Source organism: Helicoverpa zea, chromosome 17, assembly GCF_022581195.2.
Source record: "Helicoverpa zea isolate HzStark_Cry1AcR chromosome 17, ilHelZeax1.1, whole genome shotgun sequence".
Classification (NCBI taxonomy): Eukaryota; Metazoa; Arthropoda; class Insecta; order Lepidoptera; family Noctuidae; genus Helicoverpa; species Helicoverpa zea.
Genome location: NC_061468.1, coordinates 4,167,353 through 4,194,858, shown reverse-complemented (window position 1 = coordinate 4,194,858; position 27,506 = coordinate 4,167,353). Strand labels below are relative to the sequence as shown.

General features: G+C 39.7%; 1 protein-coding gene across 4 annotated transcripts; it reads right to left on the bottom strand.

Moving 5' to 3' along the window:
• Nucleotides 1-256: 256 nt before the first annotated feature.
• On the bottom strand, nucleotides 257-27,176 carry LOC124638050 (synaptic vesicle membrane protein VAT-1 homolog-like). Of its 4 annotated transcripts, none has more exons than XM_047174848.1 (9): nucleotides 26,789-27,176; nucleotides 13,133-13,262; nucleotides 11,853-12,068; nucleotides 8,539-8,690; nucleotides 6,039-6,142; nucleotides 5,746-5,801; nucleotides 4,555-4,749; nucleotides 4,030-4,228; nucleotides 257-2,471 (listed from the first exon to the last, which is right to left on the bottom strand). In XM_047174848.1, exons 1-9 carry the CDS (start codon nucleotides 27,037-27,039, stop codon nucleotides 2,440-2,442), a joined length of 1,335 nt encoding a protein of 444 aa, XP_047030804.1. In that variant the 5' UTR covers nucleotides 27,040-27,176; the 3' UTR covers nucleotides 257-2,439. The 4 variants fall into 4 exon arrangements, with proteins under 4 accessions (XP_047030804.1, XP_047030801.1, XP_047030802.1 ...); XM_047174845.1 differs by having other exon boundaries at nucleotides 3,946-4,228; nucleotides 26,789-27,175; XM_047174846.1 differs by having other exon boundaries at nucleotides 3,961-4,228; nucleotides 26,789-27,175.
• Nucleotides 27,177-27,506: the final 330 nt, after the last annotated feature.

Genomic DNA, 27,506 nt, shown 5'->3' with positions numbered 1-27,506 from the left:
CAGTATTTTCATTTTCGTGATGCAGTCGTTTTAAACAAGCTTAAATTGTAAAATATCTTCACATAATTTTATTTTACACTCCAGAACACTTCTACTTTATACTTATATTGAAGCTTATATCGGGCTTAGAAGTGACACTTTTTACCTTGCCTTTATCTTGAAGGTAGGTAAGTATTATGTTGTCAGTTTACTATCGATCATACGAACTTCTTCAGGAGTGTCAAAAATCAGGGATATATGAAATAAAAGGCTTGAGTAAGCATTTTTACAGATCATACATATTTATTTATTTATTTCATAGTATAGATATCACACTGGCCCGCCCTTATAAAAATAAATGTGTAATACAATAACGACCCAGTCTGCTATGAGTCTGCTGGCGTGACCGCGCGAGTTTCTCCCCTCTCATCTCTTCCCATCCTCCAGTTAATAAATATTGGCATCAATTTCGATACTAACCTACAAACAATTTGGACACAATCACAAACGGCGCAGTCACCCCAGCTTTATTTCTATTGAATTTCATCAAATATCCTTATAGAAGAAAATTCAGAGATAATTCTAAACCATTATACAGGTCGATATACACAAGATTTAATTAATATAGGTTTACATTACGAGAAATTCGCACATATTTGACACACAAAGCGAAGAATATTACTGATAAGAAGACTAAAAGTAGCTTTAAGATATTGGTCCGAGACACTGAAGCGAGAAGTATCCGCATACGATACGAAACTAGCACCAAGCCACCGTACGAACAAGCAGCATCGCAGCCGCTCCTCAGCCACTACACGATACAAAAGCTACCTAACTGAGTCGTCGAGGGCCTCTCCGGTGTTGCCAGCCACTCGACTCTACGGTCACACGGCGCAGTCGGTACCACGCACCGGATACTGGAAGCGAGACTATCGGATCACAACACGCGCTCACAAACTATGCTTTTGCAAAAACCTTCAAAAAGGGTAAAAGTTTATAAAAATTCAAGTCTGTCAAAGAAGTCGGCGGTAGTATGAACACACATATATTAGAGAGCGCGGTGACGTCACTAGTGTTGAGCAGAGTGGATGCAAGTGGTGTTTTATTCCGGTGCTCCGGACTACGTTTCAGCCTCTGAGAGTTACATTTTACATCCGCATGATATGTGTTTTACAGATAAAATATTTAAGTAGTACTGGGTACATAAACCTACAACCATACTGTACACTATATGGCCGTAAAATGTTACAACCATAAGAAATAAGGGGTAGACAAATACAATATGCTAGTTATATCAAAAGAAATGCAGTGAATATTGGTATCAAAATATTAATCCTAATATATATCGTGTGAATGTGTATGTTCGAGTAGATATGTGATAATTGTGTGAAGATACATAACAAGCTTCATATTATGAGATGAGACCGCGGTACAGTCGTTATTACTGGAATATAAAAATATTACTTACATGATAGGCGACATCGATTATGTAGGTTTGTATGAACTTAGCCACAAAAATATTTCACAATTTGGATAGTATAAGCTCGTCCTAGTCGAGGGTCGGGAGTTGAAGACTCAAGCGAGAGCAGATCCTAAGCGGACCATCGTGTCAGTACACGACGACCGGTGCGTTCAACTAAACTCAGTGAAATCTCTTAACTAGAAAATAATTTACAAAACGTTAAGTATAAAAATATAAAGAAATCGTTTTTAAGACCAAAATTATAAAAATAATATGTCATGTAAAGGCAGCATAAAAATACCGCAAAACATCTAGCATACCTACCACAAAATATCACACGTAAGGTTTCTCATTCGTTAGTCGCTGACAACAGACTGTCGGACGCGACCCGGGCGGTGCGGTGTGGCTTTCCTGGGCCAAATTTTAAACATTTACTAATAAAATATTAAAGCTTAACATACATAAAGATTAAGCATCTCTGCACCTTAGATATACAATAGCCATTCAAAATAACTGCAGATTAAAATATCTCATCTTAAAAATAAAGTCTTAAACATTAAACTATAATAAAAAAAGACTGTATGTATTATAATCTGAGACGATTCTTAACTTAGGCCAAATTATGAAATTAATTTATAAAAGAATAATTGATTAAAACATAAATTCATTGTAGTTTCGCTGTCGCATTTCAAACGATTAATTGTATAATAATTCTAACAAAACTAGGAGAATGTGATGAAAGTCGAATTATTAAAAACTAAAATTAGCGTGCGACGTCGTTCGATCGCCTGTTGCGATGAGTACAATGATGGAAAACATTTATAAATAGGAGGCGCGATCGAACGAGGTCGGGTAATCAGACTTGTATAGTTGTAAGGAGAGAAGGCGTGAGGCAACACAAGCGGGCGCCGCGCAGCCAGCGACGCCCGAGGGACAGCTTCAACTCTAACATAATCAATTGGCGGTGGTTTATCTGTTCAGTCCTCGGGAGAACTAATTCAGCTAGATTCCTTTTCCTTCTCCTTTGACTCTGTAAGAACAAACACCACGAAATTAGTACTACTGCCCACTTTCCAACCCAAACTCCACTAAATATAACAATATCTATTTATGTAGGTACTTTGCAATAGAATTAAATGTTAACTAGGTAGTTGCAATATGAAACTTCCGATTAAAATCAGATTTTCTAAAATCAAAAAACATAAAACTTTAATTGCATCCGCTGCTGCGGGTTATTCTACTTTTCGATAAAATAAAATCTAGAATAAATAAATTAGTCTAATCAGTTAAACTCGTTTTTGAAAGCATGCCAATGTTATCTAAAATCTGCACAATTTCAAACGCTCTCTAAAATTTAATTTAAAGCATTAAAAATAATATAACCGCACACTATTTGCATATGCTAAAGCTAGCTTATCATAATAAATAATAGGTAATATATAATGTCCTATTTTATGAAGTCTTATAGTATGAAAACTCAGACCCGACATTGTTTGACCAAGCTGGCTAAACGTACATTTTCAGGAGTAATTTAACAGCCCTTAGACCCCATTGATATTCCTTAATGATGCCATCCAATGTGAATATTTAGTGTGTTTGAAATAAATTGAGTTTGTTACTGAGGAAAACCTATGTTTCGACTAGAAGAGTACCTTTACACCCAGCAAAACATGGACCCATATTAACTACTGAGATTGTCTTACTCGGAAATTGATTTAAAACATTATTTAATTGTACATTTTATCTTCTAATTAATATTAACGGCTTGTTCCAATAAAGTAACCATGAATTATTATTAATTATAATGTTACTAAAGTATAAGTAGGTATATATTCCATCATATCGACCAATTAAACATTTTTTTATTGTAAAATAAAAGCAAAACCCAATACAGTGTGCCATGCTCCCTCCTATATTTCTACCAAAATAGTATGTTTTGCAAAAGTTTAATGGCGTGTAATCAATAACTAGGTTGTTATGGCAGTAATGTTGTATGCAATGATTAACGTTCTAAAATGATCAAAAATATTGCAAGCAATATATTTCAATAAATACTACTGGCAAGTCTAAAGGCTGTATTGAATATATACTTGAATATATTTCAAATATAGGGCTCCGCAAGAAGCCAATATAATATGCGTTTAGCCAATAAATGCGTGCGTAGTTAATTAAAATAAAAGCCATAATAAAAATAATAGTAGGGGTGGAACGCACAACTGTGGTCAGGGAATAAACTGTAATTGATTTCTGATTAAATATCGTCCCATCAATACATCCAAGTTTTTTTTATTAAATACAAATTGGAATCGAGGGGTGCATTAAAATGATTTCAGAAGCCAATTAAGCTAGTTTACTTATAAGCCGACAGCCGGTCATTTCACCCGCATAATGAATATGGATATAAACTCGTTACTTGGAGCAACACTATTGCCTGAAGAGACAAGAGTGTTGCAGTAAGCGTGTTCGCGTCTACGCATGCCTGGTCACAACAGTTCGAGACTGACCTTCATCGCTGTTACCGTTAGTGAGCGGTTCTTCACCGTTCTTCTCACCGTTCTTTTCACCGTTCTTTTCCCCGTTCTTCTCACCGTTCTCAGCTGGTTTCTTCTCCTCTTCCTTAGCATCCTTGTCCTTTTTGTCCTCGGAGCTCTCTTTGGCTGGTTTCTTCTCCTTGCCGGACTTGCCCTTGGCAGGGGTCGCTGGCTTGGGTTTGGGCTCCAGGGACGGGTCGAGCACAAGCTTGCCAATGTTTTTGCGGTCGTGCATCTTCTGCATGGCTTCACCGACCTGGGAATTTGACGTGTTAGGTATTCTCTATAATAAGCTAATATAATTATCCACGTAAATCTTTCAACAGATGTGTACAAAACGAGTACAAAAGACTGGTTTTGATAAATGTGATATGGCTTTTAAATAATCTTAATAAAAGAAGCAAAGAATACAAAAAAATATATGTAGATGACAGTATCATGGTAAAACTTGCTAACAGAGAAAGGAGAGAAGTTTAGAGCTAGAAGAATATCCTTTTCCGTGTGAGAGGTGGACTGTGCCCAGCAGTGGGACGATAAAAAAAAGGCTGTAACGGTAACAGAAGCATATCAGGTGCCACTTACATCCTCAAGCGCCCAAGTGGAGTCTACCAGCGGCTTAACCTTGCCCTCGCCCCAGAGCGCGAAGACGCGTTCAACAGCACGACGCACGTAGTCAGCGCGACCGTGTTGGAACAGCAGGTGCCGCAGGTTCAGACCTGCCAGGCTCTTGTTCTCGTCGAACAGCTTGATGGGCGACACCTTGTCCACTTGCCACCACTGGAAAGAATGGGAAGAAGTTAGATGTTGTACGAGGCCTAAGTTCACTGACAACGTAAACGTCAGTTATCGTAAAACAACTGTTTAATATGTTTTAAGAAAAACTGATTGTTGTCGGTGAACTTGGGCCTAGTATAGTACATATAACTCAGAAACTGTCTCGATATTGACAATAGCTGATGAGCTGAGTATAATTATGTATGAAAACCTTTAGTGTTAGATTGCCAGAGCTAAGGAGCAAATTCTAGTGTGTGCAGTCGTGTGTGACAAAGCTACTACTTCTTTAGGGACTTTCCCTATATCAAAGCAATTAATGGTTAGGATTTACCATCTAAGAGCATGCCTACTTATTGTTACACAATAACAATATTAATAGATATTATTGTTTTCCTTTTTGCCTTATAATTATCAGCCTGTGGGTTTGTGTTTACCACGCTAAACTAGGCAATTATCACAAATACCTACCCAAGTAGGGCTGCCATCTTGAATTTCGCCAAACCCGGACAAACATTAAAAAAACCCGGACATTTGGCGTAAATCGCATTTTTTCCCCGAACGAGTACGATTTTTTTAAACAAAATAGTACCTAATTTGTAATCCATTTACTATTAACATTTACTTAAATTCCTTACATCAAGGTACTTCCTTACATGAAAAGTGTCCGGGTTTTCCCCGGACACTTCTTGAAAGCCCGCCCGGACGGCCCCCGGACGGCCTCCAAACGAGGACAAATCCTGGGAAACCCGGACGGATGGCAGCCCTATACCCAAGGAATCTACTCCCATTTTCATGTACCTTTAATATCAAAGTTAACCAGACTTCGACGGCCGCTTATATTTCATAGATAGTTAAGGAAAATATTGGATGTTATAACTCCCATTTAATAAGGTGCTTTCAAAGTACCCATTGACGAACAGCTCGTTAGCATGCTTGGCGATTTCATTAGCTGGTCACATAGGCTCGGCACAATCAGATAATTAGTCATTGTATACTCACGGCACGCGCGGCGCTGAAGAAACTCTTCGTCTCGCCGGTCACGATGTTAGATGATCCTGCGATACACACCATTGTTTACTAACACTTATTTAACACACACTGAATATTACATCAATTCACTATCATATGTCGTAAAGTTAATCTAAAAATAATAGCCGGTTGAAGGATTGTTCGAAAGAGTTACTGCGGCTCTGGTACATTAAGGGCTTAAGAAGGAACATGGATGGTTTTGGACACTTACATCAGGAGGGATCATTTGATTTTCTAGTAAGAAAAAGTGTTTCAATGCGTACCATATAGAATGTATCGTCCCATTGGCTTCAGGAGCTGGTAACCGCGGTTGCATTCTTCGCCGCAGAGGCAGTCCAGCACGATGTCAACGCCATCGGCAGATACCCTGGGAACGTCAAATTTCGTTAGCCTCACAGACTTACGTACCTTTTCTAGCTAAACGTTAATTATACAAAACCAAATAAATGTGGAGCATTTCTCAAGGATGCATTTTAATACTGCACCTAATTTGGTATCATGAAAAACCGTCTTCGTCGAAAATAAATTAAAATACCCTAACCATAAAAATTCTAGAAAGAGCTAGGTAAGAAATACAATTTCCAGTAAAGTATTGTTTAGACTTGTTTTCATCTATTTACTGTGCATCAATATTTCCCCAAGCTAACAGTATTTCTTCGAGTAGTAGATAACAGACTATTTATTTACACTGAACTTGTGTGGCTCTCTTGTTTACGCTATAAAGTGCTCACCAGATATAAAAATATCTTTGTCTATTTACGAGAATTAAATGACGCGCTTGTTACGAAGCAGCTGCCCTAAGGAGCGGGTTATAAACCGAACAATTAACGTGTTACGCGACCAGCTAAGCCAGACCCCAGCTCCAGTTGTTATGTGCCCTCTTTTCAACTGTTAATAAAAGCTCTAGGGGGGTGGGAGAGGTCTTTGTCAACTGGTACTGCACATATCACACGAGGAGAACCCGCGCTGAAATATGTAACTGTAATAAGCGCCAATTAACTAAGCATGGGATCGGGAACAAAATACGTTCGCTCCGGAACGCCGGCCACGCAATGATTCAACTTTGAATTTTTAAGTGACTAACCAGATGCCCTCAGGAATCCGGAAGAGATTCTTTAGTAGCATTATATAATAAAATTTGCTGACAAATTATCACAGCTATTGGAATTTATTGTGACAATAATTGGGATACACGGGCATAAAAATCCTCGCATACCGAACTTTTAATGCGTGTAATGGAAACAAAGGTACCTATTATTAGTAAGATGAAGGGCCGCTGAACGTGGTATTTTTAGACCAGTGATATCATGGCTGGTCCCTCTCATTATTTTTTGAATTCCTTATGATTACTGAACTAATTCCAATGTTAATTGTGATTCATAGCGATTGCGGTTTATCACTTAATCAATTTAATGCGACATTGTTTCGAGAACTGGGTATTGCTCGAAGATAAGTTCAATTAATACTTGTAAAAGTGGTTAGGTTTACGACTTTGTTAAAGCCAATTAATCATATGAAACGAGGCCGGTTTAATGTTTCTTCACTTTTGGCGTTAGTTCAAAAGCAACATAAATCATTCACATTTTTGATGATCTCACCGAATTCTCGATATGAACTTCAAATTGGATTTATAACCTCACACACGTGCCTATTACTGAAATCGCGTTGTGAAATCAGAATGCAAGGACGAGCAGGTACCTCTTCGTGGTAATTTTGCTCGAGGCGTTTTGGCACGTTTTTTATAAAACAATTGAGCATCCTTAAAAATACCTTAAACAAATGCCTGTACGAAATTGTGTGCCTTACATCAGGCAAGTATCAAGTGTTTATCTGGAGTAGGTAAGTACCTATGACGTAAATATGAAAAAACCTTTGAAATGGCGATAGTTATGATAAAGAGATAGCGAAATTGGCATAAGCATTACTATAATCCTATAATCCTGGGTGGTGCTACTATCAGCCTACGACTTAATTTTTATTCAGAATCGATCGTGGTGTTTTCTTTCATGTTCGCTTGAAAAAGTGTACAAAATTCCAATCTGAGATTGAAGAAGGTGTACCTATGCTAATTAATATGTGTTAAAAAAATTACGACAAAATTAGATTGAGAAAAGAAAACTTAGCACCCCCTCGTCTTCTACTTATTCAAATTATGGGGTGGCTGATTTGGCATTGTTCATATCGGCAACGAAACTTCTAGGAAGGAAACACGTTCACAATTGGACGTAGTTATGCAGAAACGTTCCAACCCACAAGTCACCCGAAATCGAGTTATTGTGATTGAACAGCCTAAAATTTAGCATATGGTTATCTAAACTCAATATAATTCAACAATAAAACCTCTATATAGTACCTTTACTAGTTAGAATACAACTGAAACGCGTAAATGCTTATATCTCAAATTCAAGTTTAATTTGAGATATAAGCATTTACGCGTACAGTGGGTTGGAACGTTTCTGCATAACTACGTCCAATTACAAGTCAAATATGAAAATTGTGTTTCTGATGAAATTGCTACCATACGACTACGAAAACGAATGCATAACACAGGTACGTAACTGTAAAGGATAACTATTATTACATCGAGTATTATTATGATAGTCCATAAAGTTGATAGTTTGTCTATGGCAACATGGTTTTTCATTAATGAAATACAATCTTTTTGTCAACTCAAACCAGTTATTTCCTGCAATCTATTCCTAAATACCACGTTATACTAACAGTAACTACTTATGCGATGTTTTCAAATAACATAAGACTTACTTCCTGACTTCGCTGGTGTAGTCACTGCCGCGTTCGAGCAGATGGTCAATGTTGTTGTTGTTAGCCTTCAGAGCCTCGTGTTTGGTCTTCGAGCAGACGCCGAACACCGTCACGTTGTCCACCGTCTTCGCCAACTGGGCTACTGCTTGACCCTATAATATTAATATGGACATTCATATCTGGAAGTGTCTTGTCAGGTCTTTGTAGTGTCGTCATACCTCAATTGTATCTAATATTACAAACCAATCAATATTATAGAAAGTTCCATGTGTTCTTGAAAGCTTTTAACTACAATTAAAATAGAACAGTGCCTATACCCATTTACGAGTACATTATCATCAATAGTTAGCATAGTCGCGTACGTTATTTGCCTCTAAATTGGTTTCCCCTGTTAATAAATGTCAGCTAATTGGTATTGTCACCCCGCCCAGCGACCAAGCTTCGAGTTACCGGTCACTGACACGCAAGGGTGGTCACGTCATATGGAAACAGGAATTCCAGAGCAAACATGAATATTTCGAACTATTTAGAGCAACAATTAGACATCTCGTTAGTCTGTTTGCGCAGTAATTATGAAGCACTCGAGAGTGTGTGAAGCGTGCTGTGTGCTCAGCCGACAAGGGTCAATGCTACTGCGAGTATTTTCGATTTCATTTCGGATTTGTCAAGTTCTGAATAAAAACTAATTTTAGCATTTTGCATTCATGAATGTTGGGACTGGATCACTGGACTGAGTATTTTTTATGGACGATAAAAACAACTTGTTCTTGAACTTGACTTTCGTTTTTCTTTAGTCTGCCCGGTGAATACAGTATGAACCGTAAAGAGGGACACTCCGCGAAACTCAATAGTATTCAGTTTTAGTTTGCTGAATTTGATTAGATCCACAAATACTGGTGATTTATTATATACTAGCTTCTGCCCGCGACTTCGTACGCGGATCCTGTCCCTTATGCCAGCGACTACGGGGTCAGCAAAATCAAAGATCTGAACCGTCTGATATTGAATTTTAAGGGCCCGTTGACTTGAAAACAACGGAATACGGATAAACATTAGAAACGTTCCATATATTTAATTAAATTGGACTAAACAAAACGCTGAGAACTGAACCGCAATAGGCGTGATCATAGGGATAAAAGTAGTGATTCTAATAAGTCTGCATTTAAGTTATGTGGCAAAAATGTTACACGTATTATTACGTAAAAAAACATTAAATAGATGACAAAGTCGTGGTGACTTAGTGGAAGTCGTGGTGGTTTAGTGGGTAGAGAACCAATCTCTCAAGTATGAGCGTGCGTCTTTGATTCCAGGTCTGGCAAGTGCCTGCCAATGCAACTTTTCTAAGTTCGTATGTACTTTCTACGTATATTTTGGATACCAATAACCGTTATTTGGAGGGGATGTTAAACTGTAGGTTCCGGCTGTCATTGAACATTCTTGGCAGTCGTTATGGGTAGTCAGAAGCCAGTAAGTCTTACCAAGGTATGTTGGGTTGAGCGGGTAACCAGGTTGTGGAGGTCAGATAGGCAGTCGCTCCTTGTAAAACACTGGTACTCAGTTGCATCGTGACTGGAAGTCGACCATAACATAATTGGGACAAAGGCTCTTGAGATAATAACGACAATAATAATGAGATATAGGCACCGCAGGACATCTGAGGCTGATGACGGGGAGTAGCAACCCCGCGGGGCTATACTATATGCTGAGTTCTCCAGGGAGAGTATCCCCCATCTCCGGCCGGTCGGAGGGTAGGTGCCTCATGGTAAGCACAGGGAGCGCGTAATCTGTGTTTAAAGTCCGCCGAGGTATCCTCACGCTTCAGGTTCCCGGGGGCCCAGTAAGTGAGGTGGCGAGTCTCCACCTGCCATTTTTACATGTACCATTGACATCCACTAACATCCCATCACAAATAGCCCAAGTAGTTTCCCTCAATAGTTAGCAATAGTTTAGCACAGAACCGGGGATTGTCTTTTTTTTAACGACGTCCACCGGTGAATGTCCTTGGGTTCATTTCTATAGTGTATAAAGGGATAATCGACGGTATTGTGTCACCATTTCATTAAAGTTGTCTCAAAAGGGCTTCAGCGTGTTGGCTTCGGCCCCACGTTTGCCTCCCAAAAATTCGGAACTCTGTAGTCCCGAGGTCTGGAAGAGACATACAAAATAATAATGAGATATAACGCAACAAAGTCGGAGAGTGAGGGCTCGTGACGCCACGTCTAAGTATGTAAAATTTGTACTAAGCAGTGACTTAACGAAGCGTTGTTGTATCTTCGTTATTATTTGTTTGTGAGAGAGAGAGAAAAGAAAAATACGTGTCCATTATTTTAGGATAGGATTCACCATACCTATTTCATAACATTCATTTCTATACATTTCAAGTGTAGTATTGCTCTTGAAGTTTCATATCAGGTGTTCCAGATCTTCGATGTTTATACATCAATAGAGAGTGCTTATCAGATTGAACCACTTTTGCTAAAACGTCATATCTTCATATGCTATAGTCTAGCTGGACTCCTGGAGTTCCACATCAGGTGTTTTACACCTTCAATTTGTATAAGTCAACAGAGAGTGCTTATCAGATTGAACAACTTTTGCTAAAACGTCATACCTCTATATGCTATAGTCTAGCTGGGCACCTGGAGTTCCACATCAGGTGTTTTAGATCTTCAATTTGTGTAAGTCAATAGAAAGTGCTTATCAAATTGAACAACTTTTGCTAAAACGCCATACCTGTATATGGTACAGAGAAGCTGGGCTCTTGGGGTTCCACATCAGGTGTTCCAGATCTTCAAATTTATTATCTCAACTAAAAATGCTCATCACATGAAACAATTTTTGCCATGGCACCATTTTTATATCTCTTATAGTTTTGTTGGTCTGTTGGAGTTCTGCATCAGGTCTTCAAGTTTCGAAGATATATTATAGCCTATATGTTGACCAGGCTTAATACTGATACAACAAAGAAAAAATCATTGAAATCCGTTCAGTAGTTCCGAAGATTAGCGTGTACAAACAAACAGACATACAGACATACAGACATACAGACATACAGACAAACAGACAGAATTTTTTTTTTGGATTTGTGCTCCATTACTGTTTCTAAACCCCACCCAATTATTATTTTTTAAATATATTCAATGTACAGACACAGTTTTTTTACAGATTTATTATATGTATAGATATACTGGACCTATATAAATACAAAACACTGAAAGCCATCGATGTTCTTGGCTTAGTTAGCTTGGCAGCTAGAATAGCATTCAGTTAGGAAAAGCGTCAGGTGCCTAGGTAAATCATCAAGTTGAACTTACCACGCCGCCTCCTGCGGAGTGTACAAGCAGGCTCTTGCCGGGCGTGAGGTTGGCCATCTCGAAGAGCAGCAGGTAAGCCACCACATAGTTGGTGGTGACAGCCACAGCGTCCAACGCCGTCATGCCTTCAGGCAGCGCGTACACGTACTGCGCGGGCACGGACACGAGCTCAGCCCATGCCCTGTACTCTGGAAGGGCTACCACTTGGTCGCCAACCTGGTCACAAATGTTGGTTAGGTTAGCACAAGCGTCATTTGCATTTTACGAGTCATTCACTGGTAAAGTTGCAGGACTCCTAGGCAGTTCCCTAACCACTTAATTTTTGAGAACTGTCTACGCAGGAATAAACTAAAATGTTGTCTAGTCGATAAACCTACTTTATTATGAGAGACTTCCTTCATCAATTGGCACAAATATGTTTCCCACAAATAATACTAAATCATAAAAGAGTTATAATAATACGTCATATACCACTGGGCTTCGAAACAAAGCTGACAGTTTATGGGGCCGTACATTTAAAACCTTTTGATGTCGATTTCACACGATCTTTGTATTTCCCTTTTGATGTTCGAATAATGTCATTGAAGATCTAGAAATATCCTTTCGTTCAACAATGTTGATGATGATAGAGCAATTGAAGCCTTTAACTTCGAGCCCGAATCGAGTAGTTACCGGTCATTAATAGGATGGTTGAACTTAAGTATCCATTTGCAAAATTGTAGAAGCAATCAATAGAAAGCCAGCAAATAATTTATTTTTCCGACTCGAGAAACGGATGTTTTATTACAGTCATTGCAATTAAAAGTAATTTAACTTAAATTAGAAATAGCGGCAGTTGCAAGCCGTTGCGATATACGGTAGCTCAAGCCCGTGACCGATTTACTTTGACTCTAAAACAAAAACATTGAAAAGAGTGTTCGAGTCTATGAATCTTTTAATAAAACATCAACAGAAAGGAAGAAATTTAATTAAAATAATTTCCCATCCAGCAGAGACAGTGCCGAGCGCACATTAATTGTATTATTCATTATCGTATTAATATTCTGAAGGCGAGTGCAATTTCACATAGTGAATTGCACGAAGAGACATATTGGAGAAATGGATCGAGATTAGGGATGCATTTAATAAATGACTTAGCAGTTTCCTCAAGACCTAACGGAATAGGGTGTAAGACATGAGACAGCAGAATGTGAAAGTGTAAAAATGAAGCAACTAAAAGGTATATTATCTGTAGAATTTTCGGTTATTTGCCGCTTCATGCACATAAAACACTGGCTTACCTTGAAGTTGGTGACTCCTTCGCCGACCTGCTCGATCTCTCCGGCGCATTCAAAGCCGAGGATGAACGGTGTCTTGGGGGGCGAGTCGATGGCGCCTTGCCGCACAATCAAATCTTGGAAATTGAGACCACTGGAACAAATAAGAGTAATTCATTTAAACAGGTACTCGCAACATGGGTGAAAAACGTTCCAGACGTTTAATCCTATTTACATATAAAGGTCTCGTATAATTTATTCGGTCTCGGGATTTCGCGTGATTCAGACACACATGCATGGTCTTTGTGATTGTATATTTTGAATTCAGAATCTTGTTCCAGATTTTTGAAGTAATTTGACTTGCGCCATGTGTGCAAAAAAATAAGAGTAACTAAAAATATAAGCATTCGTTGCAAATGAAAAGAATTGTTAGTGTAACGCGCTGTTACAAATCCAACAATGTCTTAATCATGTCGAAACACCAACTGACCGAAACGAAACAATTTTGAATAATTTTATTCAAGTAATCATTCAAGTTTATCGTGGTGAACTATATCAATAAACAAGTGCGTAGGAAGGTAGTTACTTAATTAAACGAGTGAAGCTTGGAATGCGGCAGTCATTTGTTATGTTCTAGAACACGCGCATAGAATAAAGAAGCGAACATTTAAATTTTAAACGTGTTGACGTATTGACAATCGATATGAATAATTTGGCAGGACATGGCGAGGTTGCCTCACCATTGTTTAACATAAAGGGCCCATACATTTGGGTTAATTTAAATCGGTCCTCACTCTCAATGTCAAATTCGGTAGCGCAATGTACCGGCGTAGGATATAAAAGCTTCACTTTTATTATTAAACTTTTACGAGTTGCCCCATCTGGACGAAAGATGAATGGTTAATGGAATAGGCCATAAAGATAGTTCGAGACTGTAGAACCACATATTGTAAGTCGTCGTTACAGAAGAAGTAAACCTTAAGACCACCTTCAGAAGATTTTAAAATATGGCAGACAATGACGTCGTTTTAACTGAACACTATATTGTAAAAGCTTAACAGAAACAATACGTTATTCGATTTGTAGTTGACTAAAATAACAATACATAACTAAACAAGAAACGAAAGCAATGCGAGGATACAAGATATAAACACGTGTTACAATATTGCAAGCCGCCATACTGGATCTAGTCACCCTGCGGGCGTCCGGGCGTCCTACCTACTCGTCCCTGATCGATCGAGTCTCGATGGAGCTCCCTGAAGTGCCTGTACTGATACTGCGTACCTACTCACACAAAGGCTTTATTTACTCAAACCTTTACACAACATGATTGAAAGTTTTATTTGCTACCGCTCACTTCTACTTCTAAATTCAATTTACTAAAAATGCATCGACAGAAAACGCCCATGCTCTGATTCAAGCGCATTTTCACAAGCTGTTTATTGTTAAATCGGTTTACAGTTTACAGACGAAAGTAATAAACGTCTGCAGAGTTAAAACAACCAAATGCTTAATTTTCCAAAAGCCTATTGTACTTGCGACTAAACAAGGAAATACCACTGGCCGGCTAATAGAACGCCAAAAATATCCATAGTGTACAAACACAACAAACAATGAAATCTGGAAAACTCCGAACTCGCATTACGAAGCGCGTTTACCTAGCAACAGCATTATGTTAGAACGAGAGGGTTCACACGTGCTCAGCTATCGAACACTACTAATTTTACTTGCTGTTTTCAATCAATTTTGTTGAGTACATGTAGCCAGACGGTGTACCTACGTCAGTGGATGTTAACCCTAGGTAATTTAGTGTTTCATGGCTCCCCTATCCCCCAGTGTTTCATGAGTCATCGTCTACCCTATTCCCAGTATCGATGCATTGTGGTGAAAGCGGAAATTCGATATCATTTGTCATCGGCGCCGACGACGGTATTAACTACCCGCAAATCGCAAACGCAATTTATAATTCTTTACTAAGTATTTGTGCTGATGTTGATACTTGATATGTTATGATTGTTAGATTGTTAGGTACGATATTGACTTTGCCAGCTTTTCCAAACTATTTTCCGAGCAAATATTTACAATTCAATCAGTTTCATGACTGGTCGGAAATTATAAACTAGAAACGTATTATGTTAATATGTGTAGTGATCTAGACTTGCTGCAGAGAAGTGCGTAGGCGTACAATATTGTAACCCTCGCCTACGATTATATTACGCTACGAAATTAGTTAAACGTTGCTACATGTTTCAAGTGTTTCAAAGCATTATGTAAGCTTTGCAAGATTATGAAAATCTGTCATTAAGCTTCAAGCTCGTACTACATAAGTAGATAATTGCCAATGTACATGTGATAGATACTGCTTTTATCATAAATAAATTGAACTCATTATTCATAATAAACAAATAAGCAAATTAATCATGTCGATGAATAATTTCGCTATAAATATTGCGCCTTTGTTAACATTCACTGATGATTCATTCGCATCTTTGTATGTACTTAAGTAATAACTTTGTTTCACGCATGGAGGAGCAAAGGAAAAATGTTGTTCCCCTACATTCTATGTCATATGATAATAACAGTATAAGCCTTTAATTCGAATAATTAGTGCGACATGGGAGTCGAAAGAGTCGCAAGTCGCCACGGTGTCGGCTGTCACACGACTCTCGCCCGCATAACTTTTATTGGGTAAATTGGGCGCGGGCACTACGGTTTCATTATAGAAAAAGCTTTGTCCTACATAGACGACAATCCTGGGACCCAAGGGTCGGAATGTTAATCTGAGATTATCTGCGCCGTCTCTCGTAACGAATTTTACGCACACTACCTGCTGCTTATTCAACATTTTATTGAATGGCTTCCTTCTACGACAATAGTTCGTAACCCACACGTCATAAGCAGGTAGGAGACAAGTTTTTGTTAACACTTGCACTGCTTTCGATTAAATAATGCTAATTCCACGTTTAGCACGATAGAGAATTCCCAAATGAACCGTTCTCTATGACTATGCACGATTAACGTTTAAAGTTGGGAAAGTTTAATAGCTACACACAATTAAACCCTATAGGCCCACGACCGTTAAGGGTGGTTGTCACTTGAATAAATTATTATGTTAGAACATTGTTTCCAAGTATTGTTGCCAGTCGCGTGTTTTAGGCTCCTTATGTCAAGGCCCTGGGGTCGATAAAACCCGACGACGTCGCACAGGCAAAAGGCCAAACTGCGAGTCGTCAACCCTGCCCTCTTTAGATTATCTTAATTACCGAGTCACTTCCACAAATTTCAAGATAAATGAGTTAAACACCTAATACTTAGTTATATCGGTATGACTCACGTAGGTAACAACTAACCAGTTTTTAAAGACAGTCATTAAATCTATGTTTATGCATAAATGGCAGTCGTATTGCCGGCCAAGACCACCACAGCGGTAACTCCTGCGGCAATTAATTGGATCACGTACAAGTCCAGGATTACTCAAAGGGTCTTCACTATTCGCACGTACACAACCCCAGCAAAGTGCTAATGCGATTAATGCGTTGCGTTGCATACAATTTCTATTCACGCAATTCAAATAACTTCACGGTTTATTGAACACTAGCAGAATGATATGTCGAGAATAATTTTGAATATGTTATTATTTGCGTTGCAGTTCGCCCCCTCACGTGTGCAGGATCATTTAGAATGGACATTAAAATGAACGAATGAACACCCTTGGTACGGGGTAATTTAAAAATTGCATCGGGGTTGGTGGTACGACGCGACGGACCGGCGTCGGTAGCGTCGGGTGTCGGGTGGCCGTCGGCGTCGACGCGACGCGCCTCCTCCATGCTATACTACTACTAGTCTAGGTACGTAGCTGCTACTAGGGAAAGTTTTGCCATAAGAAATTCATGTTCATTAACATTGGTGCTAGTAACCGTTTGGATGTCTAGACAGTTATTTTTGTGAGTTAAGAGAAACCTTTGACGATTATGTTCTGGTGCCCTCAGCCCGCTTAACAGTTTTAAAGTGGGGACGTGGTTAGCAAAATTCTTGCTCCAATCTGTAACGTTTCATGGCGCGTTCACTTCAGTGGAGGAACTTGCACAAGTCGGATGTCGGGCGTCACGTTCCAGTGCACTTCGGCGAAATCCTCGCCGCGCACACTTAACTTACACGAACGAAATTACTTTTCTGAACTTTGCACTTTCATTTTCATCGCGCGACAGTGAAAACTACTGAACCGAACAAATCACTTGCACTGTCTTCAATTTTAGATAGTGTCGTCGTCCGTCGAACGGTTGACTCATCGCGCCGGCAAACTTAAAACAAAATCTTGTTCTGGTCTAGACTGCTGTGGACTTAATAAATATAGATAAGCAGTAACACTTTGAATGACGTCTCGTCTAACTCTATATGCTAATATGAATTCCAGTTCTGCTGTATAAAAATGTCATTGAACGTTTTAAATACAAAGAACTCCTCAGTCCACATAAAAAAATGGTTGAGTTGCAGCAAAAAACAGAGAATTAAAATTAATGAAATCCAAAACAGCGATTTCAGGAACCACACGCACTGTGATGTCTTCGTTTCTTGTCTAGCATGTTATCAAGACAAAAAACCACGTACGGTCGATACATCAGTGTGCGTTTCCTCAGAAAAGTGAAGAGCGCGCGAACATCATTGTAATTCAGCGTATGTACCAGCGTATAAGTTAAAACTCTCCTTCCGCTCGCGCTCATGTTTCATGTTCGGAACGTGTTCACGATAGTGGAAGTGACTGTTATCGCTTCGCAACACGGAGTAAAACTTAGTTGTCTTTCATGAACACGTTTATTGTTATCTTGTCTTGTTTTTGTAGGTAGGGAGTCAAAAGTAATAACAGAAGTCAGATGGACTCGCTTATTCTTTGTTCTAACGGCTTAGCCACTAGGGACAACACTTTAGCAGAATTTTAGATTAAGGCTATTAGCTATTAACATCATTGCGAGGTTTACTGAGTTGCCCAATACACATAAGCATAATGTGTAGCATTTTCTGGTTAAAATACCTAACTAGTAAAAAATTTCGGCTACAAAAGCTTCTGAAATCCGGATTACTATTTCCGAAAATATATTAGTACCTGCCCGATTTTAACAGCACAAAAAATAAATCCGGCATTCTGGGATCACATGACATTACCCGATTCTTATGTCAACTTCTTGCAATGAGATAAAAACTCAAACAAAAAAGCCCTTCACGGGAATCGGTTCCAAAAAGCTTCATTGTCTCCTATTACAAAGATCAACTCATTCTTTACCAAATACTAAACGTGTTAATTAAGTTTTTATTAAAGTGATGTTAAAGTGCGCTAAGTTATGAGTCACAACCTGCCAGTCGGTACAGAGACTACGGCTCGTGAATAGGAATAGCTCATAGTATTGGTTTATCATACATGTGTGTCTAGTACGAATGCACCGAATGGAATTTCCTTATTCGCGTACTTTCTGATTCATTTGTATTCCACACTGACATGAATCGACGTCGACTTGCCGAGTTAATACACATTAAGTATTATGTTATGAGCTTATAAAATAGGCAGCGGAAGTTGAGCTGGATGAATCGCGTCGACTCATGAACCTATGTTCTGACGCATTCTATGTGGTTGTGGACTCATTGCATGATAATTAAACAATTGTAGTTATTTATTATGTGTACTAAGACAATGTTTATTCAGTGGGTCGTAAATGGTGCTGAATATGCGGTCTTTGTAATATCAAAGCATATGACTTATGCTTTATAATTGTTATCATTTTAAACAAGAATTTTCCCTATCATTCTTGGAAAACTTTCTGCTTACATGTCTTTGGACATTTATGGGATTTAGTTCAATTATAGTAAACGTTGACTATAGTGTATTTTACTTAACTTTCCTTATAATTTTTCCGAGGACATCAAAAAAAGGCCAAGAATAGTCTACTTTATTTTATTTTTTTACTTTACAGAACGTGAATAGGGTCACGAAAGGCATTTATGCTACAAGACTAATGGTTAGCGTGACATAACTACATGGCCTTATTTAATTAAAGCCTATGTTTGGTGTTTGTTTTATATCTAGAAACAAAACATGCTAGGGAGCATAACATGCACTTTAACAAAGGAAAAAAATAACAATAAATTGCAACAACTTGTCCACACTTAGCTAGCTGCATTGTATAGTCAATACATTGTGGTAAAATCTTATGTAAATAACTTGATAGGAACAGCTGGTATTTTCTAGGTTCTAGTTCATTCTACAATTTCAAAAGGCAGACAGAACCATGAACCAGACAAATATTTCAACGAATAAAGCAATGCGTCCGGCTAACTGCAAAATGAGTCGCTGGGGGCGCTGGTTTATCAAAGGCTCGGAAGGAATAATTGAGGTGGTTCTAAAAAGCGTTAATATCCGGCTAGCGGGCCATGACGCTGACCAGAATGAATACACCATGACACGCGTGACGAAGCTATCGACTTCCGATCAGGCGCTATGACGAGAATGCAAGCCACCCGCCTGTGACACCCGCCACACTATTAGCCCGGTAATTAACTAACAGTGATAATACTACACTGATAGATGCACCCCAAATAGAGTTTAAATGACATTTCTAATGACTGTTTACTTTTCACTATACAACAACTGGTGGTCTCTTTACAGTTACTTTAGTGATCAGATGTTACTGAGCAAAAAGTATTGTTCGTGAATTCGTCCCTATGGGTTAACCAAACATATTGGAATAACCGCAACATGTGGCGAATATGGGTGGCAAGTCGCTTTGATTGGTACGGACACAAATACTTAATACAAAAGCTTTAAGAGCTTAAGCCAAGTATAAAACAAAATTGTTAATTCATATTTTTGTCTTCAAAAAAAAATATGCAACAATTCTTTTTGCATAGAATTACACGGTGATACGGTGGCCGCGGCTGATTGTAATGTGCAAGTAGTTGCAGCCTCATTAGTCACCGTGTATGCTAATGGTAAACCATGTCAACCGTGTTTCGGTCTGTACGTCAGTCATTCGCTTTAATTGTCGACTCAGGAAGTGAACTTGCATTCCGCAGATGGCTGAACGTTTAACTTTAGGGTGACTAAATAATTTCAATTGAGTCGTCATTAAGCCGGTCTCTCCGGTCTCGTGGCATCCATTTCATAAATTGTTGCCTCCACTACATTAAGCGTACGCATTAGCCACGCACTGGCGTGCTCTATAAAACAGACAAGAATTCAATTCAGAACTGCAATTATCGCTTTCAAAATGTGTGTTACGCCATTACTGATAATAGCTCTCCATTTTATACTTCCAACTACCTCGGCAACGGTCAGAAAGTCTTGGATAGATAATTTTCACTGAAGCTTTAGAAAAGCTACGTGAGCGAAAGTAGGCTTTCGCTTCGTAGTGAAGGAACTCATAGCTTAGATACCTATTCATAAATAAATATTGTACGTAGGTACAGCTGCAAATAGTTCATGATCTTGTTATCAGTCCACAATTTCGGTTCTGGAAATGAACTACCATGAACATAAACAATAGCTTTCCAGAATGTGTATTTTTTTGTAAAAGTCTGGTCGATAAAGAAAGTAAATAAGGATGAGTTCAAGTTCAAATACGACGTAGACATTTTTCCAATGCGACTAATAAAACTTGTTGCTTTCGTGCTCCCCCTCGGCTCGCCCCATAAAACATTCATAAGTATTGTTCACTTTCTGATTATAACCCAAAAATAACAGAAATACTGATAGAATAAAACCCGCATCAAATAAATGTAAATGTTATTTGAAAGGTCGGCAAAGCTAATACCGAAACGAACCTCCCAGGACATTACGGGCACCGTAAAACTTTTAACGAAGCTATAATATCTGAAATCAATGTAACAGAATATATATCTCATATGGAACATATGCGGGTGGGCAAAAAAGTCATCTACTACATCTACAGTAGGGTAATAAACGGAATATCATATAGTGGCCGCCGAAAGTCAGCAAGCAAAAAGGTGTCGGAACGAAGCATATTAGGGCGTGCGTCGATTCTGTACGAGAGGGTGCCCTTACTGCTACCTAACTAAATATAGATCCGCAACGACTTCGCTACAGGAATTTGTACTCTAAACACGTCTGCAATGTACCCACGGCCCACTGGCTTTGAGCAGATTACTTCAGAGCTACCACTCAACCTCTGTGCGTAACTGACTATTGTTTTTCGGAAGATAACGTTACAAAATATTGTCACTCTTGTTCCATTGTTTGTCCACCTAACTGTTATAATAGTTTTATTGTGTAAATAAATTATTACATAGTTAAGTTTCAGGCAGGCAGGTACTACTTTGGATTGTAGATAACCATAAGTTGTTTTAAATTGACAGGATCATTTTGAAAACGATAGTTGGATGATAATCAAGTGAAAGTATGATGAAACGAATTTTAATTACATTCAAGTTTATACACTTCGGTTATAAAATAATATCAAAGATGTCAGAGATACAGATAACAGTAATCGTCAAAATGAGAACTACCGCTAGTCGAAGTTAAAAAAAATACCAACACATGCTTTTATTCATTTATCGAAGAGCATGGTTAATGGGAGCTATAAAAAAACAAGCACTGGCGTCGAAAGACGTAGGGCCTGCGGAGATTGGTCGGGCGGCATGGCGCGGGTAGGGGACGCGCCGTATTGATCCGGCGCGCGCCCCGTGCCCCAGGCCCCGGGCCCCAGGCCTCGCCAGACATTACAGAAGCACTCGCAACCCCCATCCCCGCGCCCTCCGCCCACCCCCGAGCCCGACGCACACCACCTAGCCGACACCCGGGTTTAACGCAACCACACCCCTTTTTCATGCAGAATCGAGTCACGGGATTTTCCAATTCAATTTGCTAAGCAATCTAGAACATAAGCAACGGCCGTTGAGATCATAATGGATAGAAAATATGATAAATAACGATGCTGATGGAGGGATATTTGCTTCGACGGCAAGATTATGGATAAAAACCATAGAAGCCTAACTTTCTCGCTACAAGATTGATTACAGATTAAGATTCAATAAAGCGTTCTCTGAAGACTTGGGTCCAGAAATTAATGCCGAATGTTCTGGAGTTGTATATCTTGTTATATACGAGTGTTTTATTTGTCAAAAAAGATGAAAGTATGCGACGTGTTTACTACCATATACAGTAGCGACTTCATTCGATTATGGGCACAATAAGCGAAGGAGCATTTTCGTAAGTTCGTTGACTCCGCGAACAATGTGCCCGCGGGCGGCGGTTGGGCCGGCGCGACCCCGCCTGCCGCATCTGCTGTCCGACGATGGATTTTATAGAGAGACAGCATATGTTACAGCTTCCGACAACTACAACTCTTCCACATATTCGATGGCCAAACATACGTGTCAACAGATGAGGAACTTCCCTATACACATAATTGCCAGTAAAGAAAAATTCACTATCCCACGCCGTTGATTCCAAATTGTCAGCACTTATTTTATTAATGATCCTCATCATCATTAGATTATTAATGTAAGATATGGTTAAATTTTCCTTAATACGAAATTAAACACATGTGTGAATAAAATTAAACGAGAGCAACGGTCTAACTCCCACAAAGGAGTACTTACCTAAATAATTCCGTACGAGAGAATCTGGTGAAGGTCAAAAATGTTTGTTGAATCAAGTGCCCTAATTGAAGGGATCACCTAACAAATCACACGGATATTGTTGTTGACTCGTATTTATGTTGTTAGGTGAGTCAGGCGTGATAGCCCAACTTGGCCTGACTCATCTGCACAAGTTGGCTGTGCAAGTAATACGGGAATAAGGTCGTGACGCATCGTCGGCACTCATACACGCTAATTATTCAGCAAATGAAATAATGTTACAACAACAAACTATTGAAGAATAAGCTAACGTAAAGCATTAACGTGCACGTGTACCGACTGTCTCTCATCATGTTTGATTGATGGATGGACTGTATCCCGCAGGTCACGCTAACGATAACATGTTATTATAAAAATACGAAAATAATAATAGACGTTGTTACCTAATAACGTAACACCAATTATATTATTATTGTCTGTGCGTGTGTATAAGTTGCTATCTAATTATTATCATTGAAATTGTTAAAAGATTTGAGGATCAATATCAAATTCAAGTTAATAGAAATTAATAAATTATGAGGGCATGGAATTAATGACCAATTGAAAAACGCGTACATTCATGATGAATAACAACTTAATAAAGAACACAATGTAGGCACCCCTATTATCAAATTGACTTCAATGGGTGCATTATAATAATAAATTGATCTTTTATACTACTTAACCATAAATAGTGATACTATTGAAAATAACTTTTCGAGTTTATTTAATACAAGAGAGTTGTTAAACCAGAAGGCAGACGTTGGAAGGCAGGGGGTATCAAATGATCCACACAAACAAGCCATAGTGTCCAGTAAGTACTGAATCGCAAGCGAATCCACCCACTCGGTCTCGCAGTCAGGTACCTCAGCCAGTTATTTGAATCGAGTTAGCTCAAGAACATAACTTTCTAGTGACTCATAGGAAGAGAGCTATCTCGCACAGACGCTCTCAATAAGGAAGAGGGTAATAAACAAATTCATCTCTCCCATCTTATGCGGCTTCGGAGCCCATTAAAATGCACAATACTGCACTTTATACCATAGAGCCCGGCCCCTGTACTCGAGGGGCAGATGTTATTTTTAGGCTTTAAATTGATACGCCAACAAAGGAAAGGATGTGAGCAATTAACACTGCACTTTCGATACAAAAAGTACCACGATCTTGTACTGATAAGTACACAGTGGAATCCTTGATATTTATGATATCCCTGACCCCGAAATAAACTCGTGTTCGGAATGATGTAGGCCAGACACCCATATGGATGGAACAAAAAATAAAAGTCCAGCCATCACATTTCCCATCATCTCCACATACAATTAAGCACTCTCCGTATAAAAGAAAGCCACTTATCTGAGGCGTGAGTACAACCATTGTTCTTGGAAGACATCTCTTACTGACACTGGCTTGACCTAATTGGAAATAATGACGCGTTATTCACTGCGTCCCTTCGTGAAGACTTACAAAACATATATCAGACTAAAAGGCAGTTATACGAAAGCAATCCCTGTAGGCACCAAGGTTACACGTGTAACCATATCGCGATGAGATAAAATTTCGCTCCACGAATTCTCACATTCATAATTTGTCATCGATTTGACCGCGTTCTGAAAAGCTTAGAACCTGTGCAAATTCACTTTATACCGCAAATTAATGAAATCACCACGTGCTCTTATTTAGAACAGTAATTCTGCCAGTAAATACGCCATAACAACTGTAAAAGACATGTCCTTTTGAAAGCTTTAGATATGGTGACTCTAGCGACGACTTCGTGATTATAATACAGGTATAGTTTAAACTACTGATGTAATATAACGACTCCTTAATTGCGGTTCAACACGCTTTATAGCATTATAAATAATAGTACAACGTTTCAAATTCGACACCCAAATAGTTATCCCATCAAGGTAATAAATATGATATTAGGATGATATGAATTTTTAAGGCCTTATTACAAGAAAGTCCACAGAAAATATTATATATCTTATATTTTTTAAGAAAACTCAAAACTAACCTGCTTTTATTTACACAACTAACATTAAATTCTAGGCCAAATTAAATTCATCAAGATTGCAACCAAGCTAAACGGTTTTGCAGATAATTATGACGATAACAAGGAATGTAGAAATTAGACCTCCTCCATCCGTGAAACGAGTTTGGTATCAAATGCAATGGGACTCTAGAAAGCATTCATGGTGACGTGAAACTGTGGTCTTGGAACAAATCAGAGCTGTGCAAATTATTCTTAAGTTTGTACACTACAGGGGCTCTTTCTTCTTAGTCGATGCTTTCTTCGTTAGATCTTGAGCTTTTTTTTTAAAGCTTTTTTCGCTTTCATAAATCAGAAAGCTAGAAAGCTGTTGGTACAATATTCGCTAAGTAGTCGTACAGACCTCAGTTATTTGCCAGTTATCAGTTTTGCCAGAATTAATTAATGACCCAGAGTCGTAGAACCTAGACCTCTAAACTTAGCTCCGTTGCTCGGCATGTAGGCGGAACTCACACGTTTTTGCGGCTCAAACCTAGAGAGCAAACTTGTACTGGTACCGGTCCGGGACTCAACCAGTCAGTTAATATTTTTGCGGCAGATGGCGTCGGCTATGTCGCGGTCATTTACATAGTAAGTCGACGATAAGCGCGCTATATTTAGCACGCGCGGGGATGCGCCCTGGCCGGCCCTGCCTCGCACCTCGCACTGCACCTACACACCTCGCCTCCATTCTTCCCTTGCCTTGCTTACACGCCTCCGTACTATTCTATTGCAAGTCTCTGTCTACAGTTACGAAGCTTTTCGTATAAGTTTCCTGTAAGTTGTAAGACAAAACAATACTATCCGAAGACAATTTGCCCATCTTGTTCTTATTCAGATATAATACCCTCAAATATCCTTCCGGGAATTGAGGTTTTTTATCAAGTGTTGATAAAATTCCTGATAACGTTAAGGCTAAGCAAAAAAAGAAAAATGCTCGCCTTATCAAAGTCCCTAAGCTGTTGAACGTTTGACCTTATCCCAAAGTAGCCTCTCATAAAAAAGTATCATCCATTCACCGCTTGGATCGTTTGAGGCAGTGTAACGAAACAAATACTTCACAGATAAGTGAGTGTTTTGTTAAGCCTGTAACGAAGCAGTTAACGTTAACGAGACAAGTGGCAGATAACTCATGTGTCGCGGTTGCAAGTAGCACGTTGATGCGACTCGTCCGCTGCATTATCTGAAGCAGTGGAGCGATAAAAACGAACAAAGAACAATGTCAGTAGGCGCTCAACTCCCTTTCGCACGAACTCGGCTCGCTCGGGCTTCGTATGACAAAATAACATTAATTTGTTACAACCGTCGACGACGCAGCGTCCACGCAGCGACGCGCTCCGGTGCGCACATGCATGCAGTTATTCCGATGCCGATTGAAAACAAATTTCCATAGCCTATTGAATAAATAATCTGGCGAAATCGAATGAAACAACACGGCTATGTAAACATATTTTACATTAACTAAGAGAGAGGCTAAAACAAGCACATAAACATAATAGATTGGCGTAACATCGACGACGGCGGTCGACGAAGTGTAAATCCGCTTTAGGGCGCGTCGCACGTCTGTAGTGGGTGCCAGTGTGCGTGCAGAAATTTCAATCGGTCGGATGCATGAGCTGTGCATCTCGACGGAGGCAGATGTTAATGAGGCAACCGTGAGCCCGAGACGCGCCGAGTGAACGGGACCCGTCCGCGCGAACACCGGCTTACTGGGTACCCTACACTGGGAACACCGGTCTGCCCAAAAAATATCATTTATCTTGATGATCAAACAACAGGGTGTCGAAAATACCACTTTGAAATTCTAACTTGAGTAGTAACGTAGGTAACTTTAAAAGAAATGTCATTGGGTGCTAATCACCCACTTATTATTTATTTTCGTGAATATGTTAGCGAATGAAATTTCAAACGCAACGACTTTTGTGAGTCGTTGTAAAACTTTAAATACTTATAGGTCCGCAGACTTTCTTAGATAAAAATGAGTTAATGAAAAGCATAGAATAAGTATATGCACCGAAGGTACTCACCATGCCTTCACACGAATAAGGACCTCGCCTTCTCCAACATTCGGCTCAGGTTTCTTCAGGATCTTGACAGTTTTGAGTCCACCGAAGCCTGTGAGGACGACTGCGCGCATCTCCTTGGGTGGTGGAGTCTCCTTTTCCTTTTCTTCAGTTGCCTTTTCTGGGGTCTCCTCAGGAGGAGTTTCAGTAGTTCCATTCTCAGTGGGAGTCTTTTCAGGCGCAGCTGCCGCGGGGGTGTCCGTGCTCTCCGTCATTGCTGGCGAGGTGTTCGGCTAGGTGGTGCGATCGGAGCGGTGCGGCTAGCGGACGCGATGGGAATGAGCCCGGGCGAGTGCAACAGAGGCCGGCCGGCAAGTCTACGCGTCGCGAAACGAATGATTCGAGAGAAGGGAGAAGCGCGCGCAGCGGCGTCGAGGGTGCAGGGGCGCGGGCCGGGGCCGCGCGGGGGGAGGGGAGGGCGGCGGCGGGCGCGGGCGCGCGGGGGGGCACACGCGCGCCACCGCGCGGCGACATCGACAGGTGGCCACCGCGCCGGCCGGTTTGCCTCCCCGCAGCCCCCGCCCGATATTACACTACACAGCAGGACCTGGATTAACTTTATTGCATGGAGGTCGATATAAAAAGCTGTATTAGTTATGAACTGGTCACCATGTAGACAAACTGTAACCTCGAATCGACACCTCCTGAAATTGTAGGTACACACCTAACACACCCTGAACGT

What these genes read in the sequence shown, in the direction of transcription:
- LOC124638050 (XM_047174845.1), bottom strand. Translation starts at nt 27,039, where the DNA reads ATGACGGAGAGCACGGACACCCCCGCGGCAGCTGCGCCTGAAAAGACT. An exon ending in CCACTTGGGCGCTTGAGGAT is followed by an intron (nt 4,229 to 4,554) that starts GTAAGTGGCACC and finishes TCAAATTCCCAG; the next exon opens with GTCGGTGAAGCCATGCAGAA. An exon ending in TAACGGTAACAGCGATGAAG is followed by an intron (nt 2,472 to 3,945) that starts GTCAGTCTCGAA and finishes TTGTTCTTACAG; the next exon opens with AGTCAAAGGAGAAGGAAAAG.